We start from the raw sequence: 19,383 nt of genomic DNA on the forward strand, positions 1-19,383 counted from the left end.
AGATCACAGATTCGAACAGGATGGGCTGTGTTTGCTCGTGTATGAAGGTATGTATGTTTTTTCCTACACTTTGGGAACGATTTTAAATACGATAATCTGAAAAGGATTAAGATTTATTATGCATGTCACGGAACGCTTCCACTGGTCACGTGGTATGGCCCGCCGCGTGCACTGGGAGTTCTTCGTTGACTGTCTCGTGCGTAACCTTGCCTATGTTGTTCAGCACACACCTGCATCGGTTTACTCTTGTCATGTTTGTATGTATTTAAACCCTTGTTAGTGTGTGCCTTATTGTCAGTCGTTGATCATGCTCGTGTTCACGGTCACAGTTTGTGTTATACGTGAGTGCCGGTGTCTGTATCGTATGTTAATAATCGTTAATAAACGTCTCCGTGGAGCGAGTCTGTACGTCCTGTTCCTTGAGCAGCGGCACTGGGGCCGTTACAGTGCGTAACTAATTAGCATTTTCCTGTTAAAAAAACTAGCGCAAATGCAGATGATTAAAAAGTTTTGTTTTGTTTTTTAAATCAAAATGAGATTCTTGTAAGAATACCGAGATATCGCTATGTCGCGATAATACTTCATATACAAATCAATACGTTTCTACAATGCTTTTCTACAGAAAAAGAAGAAGGAGAAAACGAATAGAAGTTGGTGGAGACACATAATCTCATCCTCCAAAGTGTCTGACTCCTGCGTGGCATTAGACGGTCACGCCGCGAATGTGACCACCTCCACTTCTTGCCCCTCTTCCTCTGAGGGGTCCCTGATCTTCAGTACTGCTTCTTCCTTTTCACCTGTGGACATATCCCACAATGCCTCTTCTACCCAGTCGTGCCTTCCTGGTCAAGCCTCCTCCTCCTCCTCATATGAGTCGCTCAGGACTACAGCAGTGATTGTTCCTGGTTAGAGCTCAGCAGATTTGATCATGTTGTTCAAATGCATAGTCTGTTTTTGGTTAAGGACATTTACTCCAAGTTTCTGTTCTCTATACAGAGGCTGCAGATAAAGATGTGGACTCCGTGCGCATTGAGAGGTGGGTACATTATCAAAATTCATCTTCGTGGCAGAGAAAAGTGTGGCATGGTGGTTACCCAATGGCACTGCCATTGTAACTTCCTTGGGGCATAAAACGAGAAAAAACATCATTGTCTTTTTCATTCTTCACACCTTTATCTGTCTAAGGGTTGTTATGTGAACATTTTGTGCATAACTGGCCACTGTGTATTCATCTCTCCCTTCTTTTCTGTCTCTCAGGTTTCCGGCTGTTCTGATGCAAGCAGACACTCGTGTTCAGCCGCAGAATTTATTGCGACAGCTGCTGCACGTCCTCAGGAGTAAAAGGAGGCGTCAGATTGGTCAGGGTGAGGGCCAAGGCCACACCCCCATCCATTCCGCTGTCGAACACCTCAACATTCGGCAGCTCGGGTAAAGACGAGAATACACACCGCGTTTTACTACACAGCCTATTAAGAGTAGATGATTTTACAGTTTACACAGGTGAAGCTCAGTCTTTTTCTCCTATACAAATACAAACATATTGTAATTAAATGAGCAGTAAGTCATTTAGCAGTTCTTCTTCACATTATGAAACAGCCATTATACTGACATGTAGTGGCCTGGATGTTTCAGAGCTTGTGCACTAAATCTATTTTTAACATGGATGACCTGTTAGGTTTCCCAACATTGGGAACAGCTGCTATATGAACGCCACTCTGCAGTGCCTACTGAGTATCTCCTGCTTCTGGAGACCCATCAGAGCTCAGTCATCCTGCTTGATGGATCTTTCTAGTTGCCAGATGCTCAGGTACCCGTTCAGAACCAGAGGCTTCACATGGGTCTAAATGAACTGTTTAATCATGAGTGCTTAAGGAGGTGCTGTGATGCTCAGAGATATAAACCACTTGGTCTCCCTGTTGCTGTGTGTAGATGTTTTTCAGATCTGCAGCAGGCCCGGCTCACCACTCGCAGCACAAAGCAGAAGGTGCAGCTCCTGGGAGCCCTGCTTGAGTGTGTTTCAGCCCGCTGCCCTGCATTCGAAGAGGACTATGAACAGGTCCAGCTAAATGGCCCCCTCAGCCATTCAGAACACATCAGAACCTCACGCAGTACCCTGCAGGAACTGCACACGGCCACCTTTGTTTTCTCACCGTGCTGCTGTTGAAGTCCAGGAGCAAATCCTCCTCTGATGTTCTCCTGTGCTGTCCTCCACAGGATGCTCATGAGTTCCTGATGCTCTGCTTACTGCAGCTGAAAGAGGAGGGAGAGAGACTCAGGGCCTCTTTCTTCTCTTACATCTGCCCTGTGGCAAACTTTGAGTTTCATATCAAGTCTGTGCTCACATGTACCAGGTAATTAGGTATCACTGTTGCATATCTCCTTTGTGTTAATGGACTGGTCTTAACCAGTCTTAACGTGTTTGTTTAAAGTACATTTTCTCACCGAGAGTAGGCGCTTTCTCCGGACATCTCTGTTTAAAGTATTCATGAAAGTTTCATAACATACATAACTTAAATATGAACATGTAAAATGCTCACAAGTTCAGCTTGTATTCATCACATAGCTTTCAAATCTCAGAGAGTGTGTGAGTTTGGGAAAACATAACAGACATGGACTGAGCATTCTAAATGTTTTCTGCTCTGATGCTTCACATTAGATAAGATGTTATCTACTTGTAAAACTGAGCAAATTAGCATGTGATAACTCACACACTGTATAAGGGATGCAGGAGATTATTTCTGTGCAAATGTTGTAACATTTCTGTTCTCCATTTTGTGAAAGCTGTGGAAAGCAGAGCTGCAGAGTGGATGTCTACAACCACCTCTCTGTAAATCTGAGCCCTGCTACGACCGACAGCCTACACACTTACTTTAAGGTTGGTCACCTCACACACCCTCTTTGGATAAGGCTTCATTACTGTGTTGTAAAGGAGAGAATACAGATATGACATGCTACCATTTTGATTTTATCACTCTCAATGAAAGGGTCTCTTTCTTTTTTCAGCCAACACTACTGGAGCGTTTTTGTGAGTGTGAAGCAGGCTGCGAGGCAACTGAAGAGGTGGAGTTTTTCACACTGCCACGGTGAGTCTCGTCTGACGTAGATGACCTTAAAGAATGAGTTTTAAACCAGTCCAACACACACACCCTCCTCCACTCACACACACTTCCAGTCCTTAAGTCACTTTTCCTCTTGGAACAGTATTTTCGTCCTCCACCTTAAGCGGTTTGACATGCTGGGCCAAAAGCTCTCAGACGTGATGGACGTCCCGTCCGAGCTGGATCTCTCTGCCCTTCCTGGGGTGGCTTCTCTCAGGCAGCAGTCGAGGTGAGCTCGTACCATCAACCCGTGCCCACATACTTCTCTGTCCACCCATTCCCATTTAGCTACAAAATGCCGACTGAATGGCTTTGTGGTTTGTCCTCAGTGGAGCAGCGGGAACCCAGGACAAACCGCAAGAAATGCAAAATGATAAACTGGGGGAAAACTCCAGTCCCCAGCCAGGTAGAGTTGTGCCATTTTCTTACAGTGGAGTGATAATACGGCTGTGTATAAGTATCTGCCATAATGACTAAGTTCTTTTAACCCATCAGTAGTAAATGAGAGAGGAGAAGGACAGGGAGCTAGAGGACAGCAAGTAAGCCTACCGGTGAGGAGAGAGAGAGACCAAAAAGAAGAGAGATACAGGCTGAGAGAGACACAGAGACAGAATGAGAGAGAATGAAAGAGGCCTGTTAATACAGAGATGGCGTTCGAGCCGTGATGCGTTTTCAGTTAATCGTATGAAAAAAAAGATGTATTTGTTTGTTGCAGGAATGTGCACCCACTGGCACCTACAGACTCCAGGCGGTGGTTTCTCATTTAGGTGACAGCATGGACCATGGTGAGTAATCTGACATTATTTATACACGTGCAGTAGAAACTATTAAATGACTAAGGACCACCGACTACTCCGACAGGCCACTATATCAGTGACACAGCTGAGGGAGAAGGACAGAGCTGGTTGTCATTCAGTGACTTAAAAGTATCAAGAAGCACTGAGCCAGCCATCCTGAAGAGCAGGACAAAAACAGCCTACCTGATTTTCTACGTGCACAGGTAGAATCTCACCTTTCAGACTTGGGAATGTAGGTACCTCAGTCTAGGAGCACTCTAACAGAAACAAGTTTTACAAGCTTTTATATGTAGGGAGTAAATTAGCCTTTACTGTGCCCTGGGACTGCAGGTCTCTTGTGCATGACAGGTGAGTGAGGCCTACTCCCAGCACCGGTTGGCAGGTGCTAACCTTCTTTCTCAGTCCTTTCACCCTTCCCTCTCTGCAAAAGAATTTAAAAAATTTTAACACATTAAAATGAGCCATTTTTTATTCTCCACAAAATAGTAAATGCCCCCTCTGGCGTTCTTGTTAAAACACTTTTTCCATATTTTTAACCCATAGATGTATAACATGAATAATACTATACTTGTCAAGTCAACATATTTAGATGAGGTGTCCTAGTGTCAGTTATTGTCTTCTAATCGCTATTGGAGATGTACAAGTCCCCTTTCTTTATCCCCAACATTGTTCATACTAAAAGATTAATTTCTTTTCCAAGTAGCACATGGCAGGGATTAAACACCTATTTACATGGACGTCACTTCCATCGCCACATATGAGAACACTACCAGGGTGCTTCACTGACGGAGGAAGAGCTTCAGTCCTTTTTGAGGAATAACCAACTTGTATTTTAATTTGCAGATGTTAGGAGTGAACCAGCATCTGTCTATAGTTCTTTTAATTGTGAGCACACATATTTAAACCCTTGTTTTGTTGTTGTTTGTCAGTGTTTGACCCCATGTATGCTGCTTTGTTGTGTTTTAAGACTGCCTGTTATGTTCTAAGTAGTGTTAATGCTTAATGTTCTTCGTGTTTGGTTTTGTCTTGTTCTGTATGATAATAAACGTCTGTGGCATCTGAACCGCAGCTCATCTTTGCATCCGGCTTCACGTCACAGGAACACCGACCGTTGAAGGTTGCCTCGAGCCAAGGGAAAGAAGAAAAAGGGGAAGAAGCAGTGTAGCTGCTTCTACCCAACCCATGCAGGAGAATCCTCCATACTTGTGGGAACACTCCCTGTCATCACATCGGGGGAGAGTATCTCTGGAGGATTTTGGGGGGGCCCTGGTGGTGGTCCAGGATCAGATGCTGCAGAGTCCTGCCTACCTTCACTGGATTACCGGGACCCGTACGATTACGACTACCAATATCCAGGGTCAGACTCTGCAGGGTCCTACTATCCCCCCACGGACTACCAGGAGGATTACAGCAGGAGTGAGGAGTATGTTGACATCGGCCTCAGGTCAGACACCGAATCCGACCGCTCTGAGGATCCATCAGTGGAGGTGGAGGAGGCCCGCCATGAGGATCCTTCCTGTGGTTTATAGACCGGGTCAGAGGACTCTGAAAGCGACAAGCCTCCGATGTTAGTGCTTAATGTTCTTCGTGTTTGGTTTCATTTTGTTTTGTGTGTTAATAAACATCTGTCTCATGTGAACCACGGCTCGTCTTTGCATCCTGCCTTGTCTCCCACGTCACAGAACAGCAATTCATCTACACTTCTCACAGATAAAACTATCGCTAACGGCGAAGAATAAACATGTTGCAAAAAAGCAGTAAGAGCTAGTATGCAGAAACAGTGGTGTTAGCGCGAAACAGTTTCAAAAACAGGAGTCTCCTTATGAAGGAAGGAGGTCCTTATGAACCTCTGTATTTTGACAGCAAGTATTGACCATGTGCCATTAAAACCATGCCAGGTATGGTATTAATCCACAAAATAGCACATCAAATCTAATTATTTGGCTAGTACAGGGTTATGCAATATTCCCTCAACTCAGCAAAATGCAACAGCTTGAATTACTTAACTGATTAATAATAATAAAAAATCTTTCCGGACTATAAAAACATAGCTGACCCATTCGAAAGCTTAAACATCCAGTGAGTGTGTATCCTGGCATGTTAAGGTAAAAGGCATCTCCGACTGGAATACATTTAAGCGGTTTCGGGCGCCATCTGGTGGCGACTTGGAGTCCTTATCACGCTCTCATTTCTTTTGTATGGCGGGACAAATGTTTTGTTATCCTACCTATCGAACAGTTCTACCTAGATTTAATGCACTTATGTACATTAGCATTAGTCCAGGCTTCTGGTGTTTATTTTGGATGCATATATTATAATTAGGCTACTGTGGACATTTGTATTTTGTATAGCTACAGCACCTGTACTTCACACACGTGTAGTAATCGGATCTAGAAAGTTGCCAGCCCTATTAAAATATTAGGTTTATAGTATAATAGTTTCATTAAACAGACAAAGCATTAATCACAATAATTTGCATGATGATTAATCTTGAACCAAAAATCTCGCCGGGAGCTGTAGTTCTCTTTCCAGACACACACCCAATAAAACTGTGCTTGATCATTTCTTATTGATAGCCACTGACTATAGGATCAATAGAATAGTACAACCAAATAACCTTTAATGTTTTGCTTTACTGTAATACAATTTAGAATTGCGATGTTACCCTTTTAAGAAGAACTGAACACATTATGACAAGAGCAACTGGATGAAGCTTTATTGACATGCTGGTCAAGGACTCACATCCAATATGTTTAAAATACATTAATTGAGGCCAAGTGCAGCATAAAAAAATATTTTAACTTCACACAGAACCAAAACCATCAACATCAAAATATAAATGTATAAAAATATGGGTATTGTTAAAAAAAATGTTAAAAATGGGGCCTCCCACAGAAAGGCATGGCACAGTCAGCGACTTCAATTCAAAGTTTTTTATTCAAAGTAAAAAACAAAAAAAAACAAAAAAACACTTGGGCAGGTTGGTGGCGCTCTACACGAACTTGGGCAGACACTTGGGGCTGAGCGGGATGTATGTGGACATGTCGGAGTGCTGCGCCGTCACGCAGCTCATGACGTTCGCCCGCCGCAGCTGGGAGTTGGGGCCAAGGAAGGGAAGGAAGGGTTAAACAACAAGATGAGTGACAGCAAGGAAAGTGTTAGGAAGGATTTCATAATGGCTTTAAAAAGACGAGGCGAGGGCACCTGGTGGGCTGGACTTTGGTGTCATCTTCGTCCTCCGAGTCGCTGGAGATGATGATGACGCTCATAGCTGGGCTGGGCGTGTCAGAGATGATAATGGGCTCCGATGCGTCGCCCATGCCATGCACGGGGGAGGACACAGGTCTGGCACAGGGTCAGAGGAGCACGTCAACACTCTCAACACACACTGCACACTCGAGTGAACACACACAACCTATCACCAAAGTGTGATGGCACAGAGCCATCCAGCACTTGTTACAACAGTTGTACCCACTATGCAGACCCACACACTAGACCAGTAGGTCTCGAGTCCTGTTCTAGGGTTCCCTTGCACTGAATTAGTGTGGAGTTTTAGCGCTAATGCCAACCATTAAAAAGTGCAATAAGAAGCAGGGAGTACCTAGCCCGGCTCTCTGCTTGGCGATCTTTTGACCTCTTGAACCCGCCCTGCTGTGCCGGTTGTCCCACCTGGCTGTGCTGGGCGAGCCAGCTGCTGAAGGTGTCATTGAGGTTGGCAGCTGTGCTGGCCCCGCCCCCCGCCCCACCCCCACTGCCAAACAGGCTCTTGCTGCCATCACACCCTGTGCACTGCCGATTGCAGATCTCCATTTTCTGGAAGCAAGATTTCACACTGCAGCGAGAGAGAGAGAGAGAGAGAGAGAGAGAGAGACACGGGCGGGGGGCAAGTTACAGTACTACCATTTGGATTTGTAAATTAAGATGGTGTTCCTTAATTTTTTTTAAAAACTGTGACATGTAGATTGGAAGGCCTGGAACAACTCACTGGGCACTTTGAGGGAACTGGAGGAGGTGGCTCATGGTGACAAACGGGTGCTTCAGGGCCTTCATCGGCGTGATCCGTTTGTCAGCGTCCAGCGTGAGCATCTTGTTCAGCAGGTCGATGAACTCCCGCCGGTCTGCCTTCTCCGCCGAGACGTCTGCGCCTTCCAGACTGGTCGTATTGACCTGCGCGAGAGACCCAGGGGTGAGTCATATTAAACACCAGCAGAGGGCACCGATCCCCCTAAGACGCAGCAAGTTCTGCAGCAAGTTACTATGCATTGCTCTGCCTTTCATAGACGCCGTTCTCCAGAGCGATTCATGTGCGTTCCTCATTATAACGGCACGAACGCTCGACCTTTGAGCTAGCACCTTGCTCAACCTGCTCTACAACGTGAGCCGTGGAAGCTGTTTCTCACGTTCTCACAAAAGCCAAAATAACCTGCATCATGTCGTCAAGACAGGTGAAAATGTACTTCCGTGTCTCTTTGGACTTGATGCCATGCTCTGCCTCATGCTCTGAAGGCGTCTAGAAAAAGGAAAGAAAAAAATCAACCATTCAGCTCCACCATAAAGTTACATGACATCATTAAGTTACATCCCTTATGAAACAAACACATGGTATTTGGCATTTAAAGACTGGCAAACCTTGAGTCTCCACAGGGGGCAGCTGGAGTCAGGGCTCCTGTGGAAATAATAGTTGCTCTTGGTCCCTGCGCTCAGCAGGTACTCTGCTGGTAGGCCCTGCGTCTGGGAGATGTAACGGATCTGCAGAGACACCACACGGCAAGAGGATTACGACTTTATTTTGTGTTCATCCTTCCATTTTCAAAATGCATGTATGAAAAAAAGAAAAAGAAAAGAAAAACAGGCCATAGAAACTCTTATTTATATTATTCCTAAAAATGAGCTAGCCAAAGCAGTAGCTAAAAGCTCAAACCATACATTCACTCTCTTCCTTGCTAGCCATTATGGACTCCCTAACAAACTGCATAGTTAGAAGAACGGCCATTTCCATTAGCAACACTACGCCACTCTTTTCACAAACAAGATTTACGTCTTCATCACACAGTGAGAAAAGTGTGAAAAGAAAGTGAAAGAACCGACCCCAAATCAGCGAAATTCTACAGAGCTCCGTGAATCCAAGCCCAAGATGCGTGAAAAAGACTAGGCACAGCTCAAAGGCCCGTGTGCTTACCTGATCATATTCAGAGGCTCCCGGATACAGGGGGGAGCCCAGAAACAGCTCGGCGATGACACAGCCCAGCGACCACATATCCACGGCCTCGCAGAAAGGGAGACCCAGGATGATCTCAGGTGACCTAGACCAAAAACACAGATATCGCCATCATGAAATCAGTCTCGGCTGATTCCGTAGTTTGTGGTGATTCGGCGGCAATTGCTTTAACACAAACGGTGCTGAATTCATTCATGAAAATGTAAAAGGTTTAAATAGTATTTTGTTGATGAGTCCAGGTTTTTTTTCCCCCCTACACACCACTTTACATTACACACCCACTATTCTAACATGGAACTATATGCAAAAATGCACTGACACTACAATGATGTTCTGTTTTCCATTAAGTAAATACAGAGTATCAGTGCAGTTAAACACTGTTACTCAGTAAACAACACGGTTAATTAACGGTATAGCTACAATGCAACAGCAGTTTTGTACAGACACGACCAATACTAATATTACCAAAGCCTGCAACTCAGAGCATCCTAACTAATCTCAGACATTGAAGAGGGTTCATCAGGTATTTTGCTAAATAACAGCACTCACATGAATCACTAAAATTAAACCACTTATAAATCAAATATGAATCAGTCGTGCTCCAGTTAACTGTAATGCTTATCACGATTTTAATGTGTAGCAGGGTCATCGCAACTGCCAAAATGTGCAGCTCTACTCTAAAGCACACTCGAGTGCAACAAGTGCACACTTATTTCTAACACGCCTCAGCACGTGTCCCTCACCGGTAGTATCTGGTCTGCAGGTAGCTGGAGCACACGGCCTCGGAGACGTGGCTAGCCGAGCCGAAGTCGATGACTTTGACCCTGTACGGCTGCCTGACGGGGTCCACCAGCATGATGTTTTCGGGCTTGAGGTCGGTGTGGATCAGGCCCAGGCTCTTCAGCTTCATGAGCGCCGTGGCGACCTGCTGCAGCACGGGCCGGACGCACTTCAACAGAAGCGGGCTGAACATGCTGTCCTTCAGGAAGTCGTAGAGGCTCTGCCCCAGCATCTCGAACACCAGGCACATGTGCTTCTTGTGCTGGAAGCACTCATACGCACGCACGAAGTTGAACTCGTCTGCGTTCTCCCTGCTCAGCCGTCTCAGGATGCTCACCTGAGGAGGAGCAAATGAGGAAAGACAGATTTTATTTTTCTGCACTTTTTTTTTTAATACACATCCAAACAGGTATGGCTTATGCAATTGTAGCTAAGCCTTCTTTTTATAGTAAGCTTCAAGCTGTCCATGTGTTATCTGAACTAGTTCCTACTGATGCTTTGAAAATTAGAACTAGTGTGCTGATACCAAACACAAGTGTTTTTGTGCTACCCTGGCTGTATACAGATTCCACAGTGTGAGTTAGCACATCTGATACCAACAAACAGAATCGGGGCTACAGCTGATTCCATATCAAAAGCTCCAAAAAAGCAGGCAAAACTTTCCCACCTCGATCTGACCCTGTCGAACAAAGAATGGATGGTTTTTCAGTATCTTGATGGCAACCATTTCATTGGTGTCCTTCTTGGAGCATTTGGCCACCTGGCCAAAACTTCCACAACCAAGGTAGTGCAGAACCTCGTAGCTGTTGGAGGCAGAGCAGAGGATTTCATTCTGCACCAGCTGGTATTCGCAATCACTTATCGATTTGCTGCTATCTGCGGTACAACCGGAGTACGCAATGGACTGGGTGGAAGAGGTGGTTGTTCCGCTCCTGGCCACGCGCTTGGACAACGAAGGGGTGTAGAGATCCTCCAGGATCTGTACGCTGTCGCTGCTGTGTTCCCCTTCTCTCTTCCTCTTCAGGCTGCACCGCTTCTGACGGGCGTCTTCTCCCCGCTGGCTGGACGACGACGCAGCCTTGTCTGAGGCTCCAGAGGGGGAAAAGACCAGGGCAGGTAAGCCATCGGTTGAACTGAACCCTGGATCCGAGGGCCAGGGCGTCCCCGGCCGAATCCGAGGACCAGGACTCCGCAGGTAGTAATTGCTCTCGAATTTTACTTTCTTGGCGATCCCACTGGAGGAATCTGAAGGGGAAGAGAATATACCTTTAGGGAAAGATGAAAACAGGGCCACTAACCAAAGGAATGCTATGCAGATCAAGTTAGGGGCTATATTCAAAATTAAAACTAAAACAGCAGATTAAAAAACAACAACAATAACAAAACCACGATCTATGATTTAGCTAACGCTAGCTAGCTAACGCTAACCGCTAGTTAACTTCATAACTTACCCTCAGTGTTGATTATTTTCCCACCTTTAACCTTACGGAAAGAAGGCTCAAGAAAACCGAACGGATATAATTCATGATCATCCATGTTGTTCTGTGGTTCTTAATTTAAAGAATTGAAATTATTAGCATGCTATATCGACCGGAGTGAGAAGATTTCCACCAAATATCAATTCGCTACTCTACGGACTCTTCGTTCCATGGCAACAAGGTGACATGGACAGGTGTAACGTCATAAACTGCTGCACCTACGGGCCCAAACTGGCAGACTCATATAAATCACTTGATAGCATCGAATATTAAATACTACATTTATCAACATAACATTTCTTAGGACTAATACATGTACCTGCTTACCGATTTCACCCGTCTACATGCATCCGTTCTCCAGAATCCCACGCTAAATATTTTGTGCTTTTCTGGTAAATTTCCACAACAATCGTGCCTGTCATTTTAAATGGCATTTTAAAACATGCTTCCAGTATAAGATAACTTCAGATTTTGTCAAAGAAAATTCAATTACATAAAAAGTGGGGTGGGTGACTATTATTTACTTCATATGTTTCCTGGGCAAGTGGCGTGATTGGCAGGTGTTTCAACAAATGGAGGAGGTTTAGATGAAAACGTAGACCCTTCACTTGTCTTATTTAGTTCTCCTTTTAACCGTTTAAAGGTCCGCGTGCTGTCAATCAGCTTCCCATTTATTATAAGAATGATTTGAACGCCAATACTTTTGGACATCATGGAAAGGAAGAGGCTTATTTGAGCTGAAGTTTATGTGGAGTTGTTTGGGAGCTTCTAGCATGGACTAGCCTCAATATATAAAGTATACTATTTCTTTACAGTATTATGGTATAGATTCTGTGGATTCCATATATACATTAAATGTAAAATGTTGCCCAGTTATGTCAGAAATAGCAAACAAAAACCACAGGCTCCAAGTTACTGAAAGAGAAGTATTAAATGAGGTCCTGGTAAAGCATACGTGCAGGTTTGTCAGACATGTTCATGAGGAGTTTAACTGAAGCAAAATCCTCATCACACACCCAAGGAGTCAAAGCCTGCGAAATCCCCAAGTAGCAAGACTGCATCCAGGTAGCACTTGCTGATGGAAAGCAAAAAAATAGTGCTGTATCCTGCTCTGTGCCTCATCCACTGTACCAGTCTCTTAGTATTGGACTTAGTGTGTTTAATCAATCTTTGACTGTGCTGATTACATTTATGTCATTTAGCTGACACTTTTATTCAAAGCGACAATTATGACTGAGTACGTTTTGAGCAATTGAGGGTTAAGGGTTTTGCGCGGGGGCCCAACAGTGGCAACGAACCAGCAACCTTCCGAGAACAAGTCAAGTACCTTAACCGCTGAACTACCACTGCCTGTGTTTATATATTGTACAATTAAAGATTTTGCAGTTACTTGGATTTTGTCAATATAGCAACATGCCCTCAGTCCAGCAGAACAGGAAATCTGAAACCTCATAAATTACCCGTTTCAATTTTTTTTTCTATTTTAAACACACACAATCCCAAAAATATTTCTCTGTAGTAATACAGTTCACTACTATAGTTATAGAATTAGCTCCAATTAGCCTACAATATCCCTTTAAATTAAGCCAAAATTCAAAGTCTGAGGTGAAGATCCTATAAAGGTTACATAAGAGCTTGATGTTACATGTGTTTTGAACAAATACTGCCACTAAGTGCCAAAGAACTATTTTTTATAGTTACACCTCCCATGGAATTCAAAATACAACAATCAACTTGTTAAACACATTAATCACACATTGCATTTGAGATACATTTAATACAGTTTGTTAGTCTGTTTGTAAAAAACACTATTTTTAAAAAAAAATGAAGGCATTAAAACAAACAATAAGCCCAGAAACTACAATAATCAAGTTCAATAATCGAGCTGATGTTCAATGTCCGAATCCCTCATGTCTCTCCGTGTTCCTCTTCCTCTCACAGGTAAGGATACAGGCTTTCCTCTGGCCGAGCGAGTAGGCCACGGGCCAATGGTAGGGCTGGTCAGGGAGCTGGTGACGAAGGGAGCTGCTTCCTGATCTATCGTGGGATGACATCACAGACTGCTGGACCTGTAGGAGGAGCCAAAACAAAAAAAAGGGCACCAAGATATCGATAGGTATGTCAATATTCCCAGGCCCCAGCTAAACTACTGCCCAACATTGGAAACCTATTATAGCGTGTAATTATTATGAACCTATTATAGCGTCTAGATTCCACTATTACTGCCTCGTAGTAGCAGGGCTCTGCTGTACTATAAATGTGTTTCTGTCTTCTACTAAAAGTCTCTTTTGGCAGTGTAATTTATTTTGATCAAATGGCTGCATGACCGTTTTCAAAACAAATTTATAGAGGTGTTGGTCAGGTGATCCTTCCTGAGTTCCCCGGCCAGCAGAGCATGAATGACCTGAGTGGGCGAGCAGCTCTGCACCATGGCACCGAGCGCAAGGTCCTTGTCCTCCCTGATGAAGAGGTTGCTTTCGCCCGCCTTGTGCGGCAGCATGCAGGCAATCAACTCCGCCTTGGCGTCCATGGCCCTCCACAGGTCGGTGGACATGTGCGCCAGTGTTCTCATGGAAGCACGCGACACCATGGAGCTCAGATTCTTCAACTGAGACAGTGGACATGGGGCTCAGGTGTTCAGGCACTCCATGGGGATGTGCCTGCTTAAACACGCCGATCGGACTCATCCGATATGTGGCAGATTTAGTTGGTGTGTCAGAGAAGGAAAAGCATCAGTTTGTACTACCATGTTTAAGGACAACATATTCCTCGCTAGAACATTCCAAATTGACTCTTCATCAGGTTAGAACCATTTTGGTCACAAAACAGAGCAATTCCAGCTCGGACAGCAAAATGCGAAGCTCCTTTTTGGGCCATTGTTTATATGATTTGATTAGAGAATCTTTTGTCCCTGAGAGGGCCCCTCTGGACCACAGTCAGGCACACATCGTGGAGCTTGGGAAGCAGGATGTCAGTGTGGTTCTGGGCCAGAGACTGCACCAGAGTCAAGCTCCCCTTCTTCTTCTCCCTAAAACAGCGTTAGAACACTGTGTACATACCTGGTGTTATGATATCGGTAATGCTAAACAGGTTTCATTAGTAAAATCAACTTTTAAAAACACAGAAACAAATGTATTCGCTGTCAGGGTGACCCTCACTAATTTTTATATTTATTTTTCCAAAGCATGCCATTTGTGTATTTTTAGGTATGCTCTGTAATTATAGCTCTTTGCTACCTGCCTGAAGTGGGGCCGCTCTTCTCTGACAGCAGCCTGTGGGCCGCGGATCCTTCGCTCTCTCTGGGGCTCATCCAGTGGTGGGAAATGGCTCACAGAGGAAGCATCTGCCTCAGAGTGGGAGCTACTCTGGCTTTTCCTCAGGAGATCAATCAAAAATCAAAATCAAAAGTTATTTATATAGCGCTTTTTAGAACAGATGTCACAAAGCACCTTTACAAATGTCCAAGTCCAAGCCACCAGTGAGCAAGCCAAGGCTGACAGTGGCAAGAAAAAACCCCACTAGAGCATGAGGAAGAAACCTTGAGAGGAACTAAAACTAAACGGTGGGCCCATCCTCCTCTGGCCGACAACAGTCACCACAATAATAACAATTTAAAGAGAAAAATATAATTATAAAATGAAAAAACAAGTAAAGTGTCTTGGTACAAGTAAAGAACCTGCACCTTTCGATCTAAGCAGACATGGTGGTTTATAATGAACTAAGAGTTCTCTAAGGAACTGTGGGGCAAGACCACTAGGTAATTAGAAGTATTTTATAATCAATATGAAATTTTATTGGGAGCCAATGTAAAGTATCTTAGATAGCCGTGATGGATTCAGATTTTGTCGTTCTAATGAGCACTCTGCCTGCTGCATTTTGAACTAGCTGGAGCTTGTTTAACCACTTAGAAGTACAGCCTAATAGTAGGGCATTACAATAGTCCAATCTTGAAGTAATAAATGCATGGACTATCTTTTCTGCATCATGTGAGGAGAGCATGTTTCTAATCTTAGAAATGTTCCTAAGGTGGAGAAAGGCCTTCCTAGAAATATTATTTACATGAGCTTCGAACGAGAGAATGGGATCCATGATACCTCCAAGATCTTTATCTGTTAGGGAAGATGTGACTGTGATTTCACTGAGGTTCATTGAGTAATTAGAGGATCTAGCTGTCTCTGTGTCTAATAGAAGCACCTCTGTTTTGTCAGGATTAAGTGAGAGAAAGTTTCTCAACATCCTTTATGCATTCGGTTCTGATTCAGATATGCGCTTAGCTGCTGAACTACAGCTTTTTCTAGGATCTTGGAAATAAATGGTAGGTTTGAGATCGGTCTGTAGTTTGACAGCTGACATGGGTTGAGGTTAGATTTTTTGAGAAGTGGTCTGATTACTTCAAATTTGAATGATTTAGTAACGTAGCCAATATTTAAGGATTAGTTTATTAAATTTAGTAAAGGTTCAATTACTTCAGGTAGAATTTCTTTAAGAAAGTGTGTGGGCAGTGAATCTAGTAAGCACTGGAGGACTTTGAGCGCAACATCAGATATGCAATTTTTGGCTCTTGGATAGGTGTAAAGGATTCAAAAGTCATTTTTGGCTTGGTTGTTCTTGGTTGTACCTAAGTAGTTGCCCGATGTCATATTAATGCTCTTAACGTTATCTCTAATGTGCTTTATTTTCTCATTGTAGAAATTCATGAACTCTTTACTACTATGGTGGTGATGTAATCTGAGCATTGGTGTCAATCTTATTCTTAGTTAGATGGGCAATTGTACTAAAAAGAAATCTAGGATTATTTTTTTCTTTTTCTATTAGGTTTGAGAGATAAGCTGTTCGAGCGGTAATAAGTGCTTTTCTAAACTTGAGAAGGTTCTCCTTCCATGCAAGCCGGAAGACTACAAGCTTAGTGTGGCGCCATTTACGTTCAATTTTTTATTTAAAATGTGAAAGTGTTTTGATTTAAATTGCAAATGTGGTCATTATACCAAGGTACCAATTTTTTGTCCCTAATTTTTTTATTCTTAAGTGGGGCAACATCATTAAGTGTGCAGCAGAATACTGATTCTAAGCATTCAGTTATTTGATGAAGTTCTGTGGCGTTTGAGGGCATCCTAGTCACAAATAGTATGTCTGGGAGACTGCCAATGTCATGTTATGGCCCCACCCCCTCCTCAAACGTCTTGGTTTGTGTGTGTGTTCATCCGTGTTGCCATGTCCTCTCGTGTTGTCCACCTGTTCTGCATTATGTGTAATCGTCTTTAATGTATATACATCCCCTGTGTCGTAGTGTGTTTGTTGATGTTTAAGGTGTACAGAGCATGTGGGTTGTTTTATGTATCATTCGTGTGTGTAATAAACGTCTGGTTAATCGTGCCTCTTCCCCGCATCCTGTTTACCTCGAGACGTTACAGAAACACCAACCGAAGAAGGATGCCTGGGAAGGGTAGGAAGAAGGGGAGGAAGGGGAGTAGACACACTTCCCCAGCTCGTGCATGCAATTCCCCCGTGTTCTTGGGTACCCTGCTGACTCCCACAATACGGGAGTGTGGTCCTGGGACGGAAGTGGAGGAGTCACAAGGGACTACGTCCGACTACCATGACTGGTATAATGATTTCCAGTCCTCGGAGTTGTGTGCAGCAGAATACTGATTCTAAGCATTCAGTTATTTGACCAAGTTCTGTAGGGTCTGAGGGCATCCTAGTCGCAAATGATATGTCTGGTAGATTGCCAATAAAACCAGGTGCAGTGGCTGATGTGATTGTGCGTACATAGTTCAAATGAAATTAAGGAATGGTCTGAGATGGAGTAGTATAACTACATCTACAACATAGCTCAGTACTAAGTCAGGCGTATGTCCACCAGAGTGTATGGGTTCTGTTATACATTGGGTAAAACGAACTGATTCTAATATAGAACTAAAGGCCCATCAGAGGGTCTTGGCCACTATCAAAGTGAATATTGTTGAAATCACCAACAAAAATGTAAAGGAAATCTGCAAATTCCTTAATAAATTCTGAGTAGCGTCCTGGTGGCCTGTAGATGCCAATTACTGGAAGAGGCTGGGTGGGCTTTTTATCGCTGGCTGCATGATTTATGCTAGTAAAAATAATTTCAAAGGCTTTCTGGTTTATGCTTAATGTGTCAATAGAAATAACTGCAATGTCACCTCCACGGCTAGTTAGACGAGGGTGGTGTACATAGCTGTAGCCAGAAGGACACGCTGCATTTAAAGCTATGTACTCGTTTGGCTTGATCCAGGTTTCTGTTATTAAAAGTACATTACATCTATGATCTGTTAGTATTTCAGTTATCATGAGCATTTTAGACGCTGATGATCTAACATTTAGCAAACCCAGCTTTAGATAAAAGGAGTTTTCTGTGAATCAGTTACTTTAATACTAATTATGTTATTAAGCGCATACTACAGCATCGGACATCGCCTTCGCTAATTGACACACCTCTTCAATATTATTTTCAGTAATCTCTGACTGACGAAGGCGTATATCGTTAGCTCCTACGTGAATAACTATCTTAGAAAACCCATGCTTGCCTAAAACCTTAACACTACCTGCAACATCCGGCGCCCTGGCACCTGCTATACAGCCAACTGTTGCTGCTGGTCTCCCTAAAGGCCTGCTAATTTCACGTGTCGCAAAATAAAGTCCCCTATAACCAGAGCACTTCTAGCGCTTGAGTCTTCTCCGTCAGACTAGCAATTCAACTACACTTCTCACAGATAAAACTATCGCTAACGACGAAGAATAAACATGTTGCAAAAAGCAAAATGTTAACGTTACTTACGTTTCTGGTAGTTCCTTAGATGTAGTTTGTGATGATAAAGTAGTTTTCGATGGAAGTTGCCACCATACCTGGTATGGTATTAATCCACAAAATAGCACATCAAATCGAATTATTTGGCCAGTACAGGGTTATGCAATATTCCCTCACCTCAGAAAAATGAAACAGCTTGAATTCCTTAACTGATTAATAATTAAAAAAAAATATTTTCTAACTATAAAAATATAGCTTACCCATTAGAAAGATTAAACATCCAGTGTGTGTACCCTGGCATGTTAATGTAAAAGGCAGCTCCGACTGGAATACGTTTAAGCGGTCTCGGGCGCTATCTGGTGGCGACTTGGAGTCCTTATCACGCTCTCATTTCTTTTATATGGCGGGACAAGTGTTTTGTTATCCTACCTATCGAGCAGTCCTACCTAGATTTAATGCACTTATGTACATTAGTATTCGTCCAGGCTTCTGGTGTTTATTTTGGATGTATATATTATAATTAGGCTACTGTGGACATTTTCTATTTTGTAAAGCTACAGCACCTGTACTTCACACACGTGTAATAATCGGATCTAGAAAGTTGCCAGCCCTGTTAAAATATTAGGTTTATAGTATAATAGTTTAATTAAACAGACAAAGCGTTAATCACAATCATTTGCATGATGATTAATCTTGAACCAAAAATCTCACCGGGAGCTGTAGTTCTCTTTCCAGACACACACCCAATAAAACTGTGCTTGATCATTTCTTGTTGATAGCCACTGACTATAGGATCAATAGAATAGTACAACCAAATAATCTTTAATCTTTGGTTTACTGTAATACAATTTAGAATTGCGATGTTACCCTTTCAAGAAGAACTGAACACACTGTGATAAGAGCAACTGGATGTAGCTTTATTGACATGCTGGTCAAGGACTCACATCTAATATGTTTAAAATACATTAATTGAGGCCAAATGCAGCATAAAAACTTTTTTAATTTATACAGAACCAAAACAATCAACATTAAAATATATAAAATATATAATGTATAAAAATATGGGTATTGTTAAAAAAAAAAAAAAAAAAAAAAAAAACTAACCCTAACCCTAACCAAACCCTAATCCTAACCCTAAACCAGTAGCACAGACGTGTGTCCCAATTTGTCTGGGACAGCAAGAGATAGATAGATAGATAGATAGAGAGAGAGAGAGAGAGAGAGAGAGAGAGAGAGAGAG

At 43.1% G+C, this 19,383-nt stretch overlaps 2 protein-coding genes across 2 annotated transcripts; one reads left to right on the plus strand and one right to left on the minus strand.

The window, feature by feature from the left end:
* The first annotated feature begins 307 nt into the window (after positions 1 to 307).
* Positions 308 to 2,947, plus strand: LOC145655602 (ubiquitin carboxyl-terminal hydrolase 37-like). Its single transcript, XM_081709094.1, has 8 exons — positions 308 to 328; positions 623 to 905; positions 997 to 1,036; positions 1,258 to 1,428; positions 1,676 to 1,807; positions 1,930 to 2,056; positions 2,215 to 2,351; positions 2,782 to 2,947. The coding sequence occupies exons 1-8, from the start codon at positions 308 to 310 to the stop codon at positions 2,945 to 2,947; spliced, it is 1,077 nt and encodes a 358-aa protein (XP_081565220.1).
* Positions 2,948 to 6,887: 3,940 nt separating this feature from the next.
* On the minus strand, positions 6,888 to 13,925 carry LOC145655603 (homeodomain-interacting protein kinase 1-like). Its single transcript, XM_081709095.1, has 10 exons — positions 13,808 to 13,925; positions 10,561 to 11,033; positions 9,857 to 10,230; positions 9,075 to 9,198; positions 8,525 to 8,644; positions 8,319 to 8,405; positions 7,881 to 8,062; positions 7,497 to 7,727; positions 7,114 to 7,240; positions 6,888 to 6,986 (listed from the first exon to the last, which is right to left on the minus strand). The coding sequence occupies exons 1-10, from the start codon at positions 13,923 to 13,925 to the stop codon at positions 6,888 to 6,890; spliced, it is 1,935 nt and encodes a 644-aa protein (XP_081565221.1).
* Positions 13,926 to 19,383: the final 5,458 nt, after the last annotated feature.

This window comes from Electrophorus electricus, unplaced genomic scaffold, assembly GCF_041902795.1.
Source record: "Electrophorus electricus isolate QZ-2024a unplaced genomic scaffold, ASM4190279v1 Scaffold29, whole genome shotgun sequence".
NCBI lineage: Eukaryota > Metazoa > Chordata > Actinopteri > Gymnotiformes > Gymnotidae > Electrophorus > Electrophorus electricus.

Coding starts and splice junctions, on each gene's coding strand:
- LOC145655602 (XM_081709094.1), top strand. CDS start 308: ATGCTCGTGTTCACGGTCACA. Junction 906..996: donor TACAGCAGTGATTGTTCCTG/GTTAGAGCTCAG, acceptor TTCTCTATACAG/AGGCTGCAGATAAAGATGTG. Junction 1,037..1,257: donor GACTCCGTGCGCATTGAGAG/GTGGGTACATTA, acceptor TCTGTCTCTCAG/GTTTCCGGCTGTTCTGATGC.
- LOC145655603 (XM_081709095.1), bottom strand. CDS start 13,925: ATGTCCACCGACCTGTGGAGGGCCATGGACGCCAAGGCGGAGTTGATT. Junction 10,231..10,560: donor TTCGACAGGGTCAGATCGAG/GTGGGAAAGTTT, acceptor GCTCCTCCTCAG/GTGAGCATCCTGAGACGGCT. Junction 7,241..7,496: donor CAAGCAGAGAGCCGGGCTAG/GTACTCCCTGCT, acceptor ACCCTGTGCCAG/ACCTGTGTCCTCCCCCGTGC.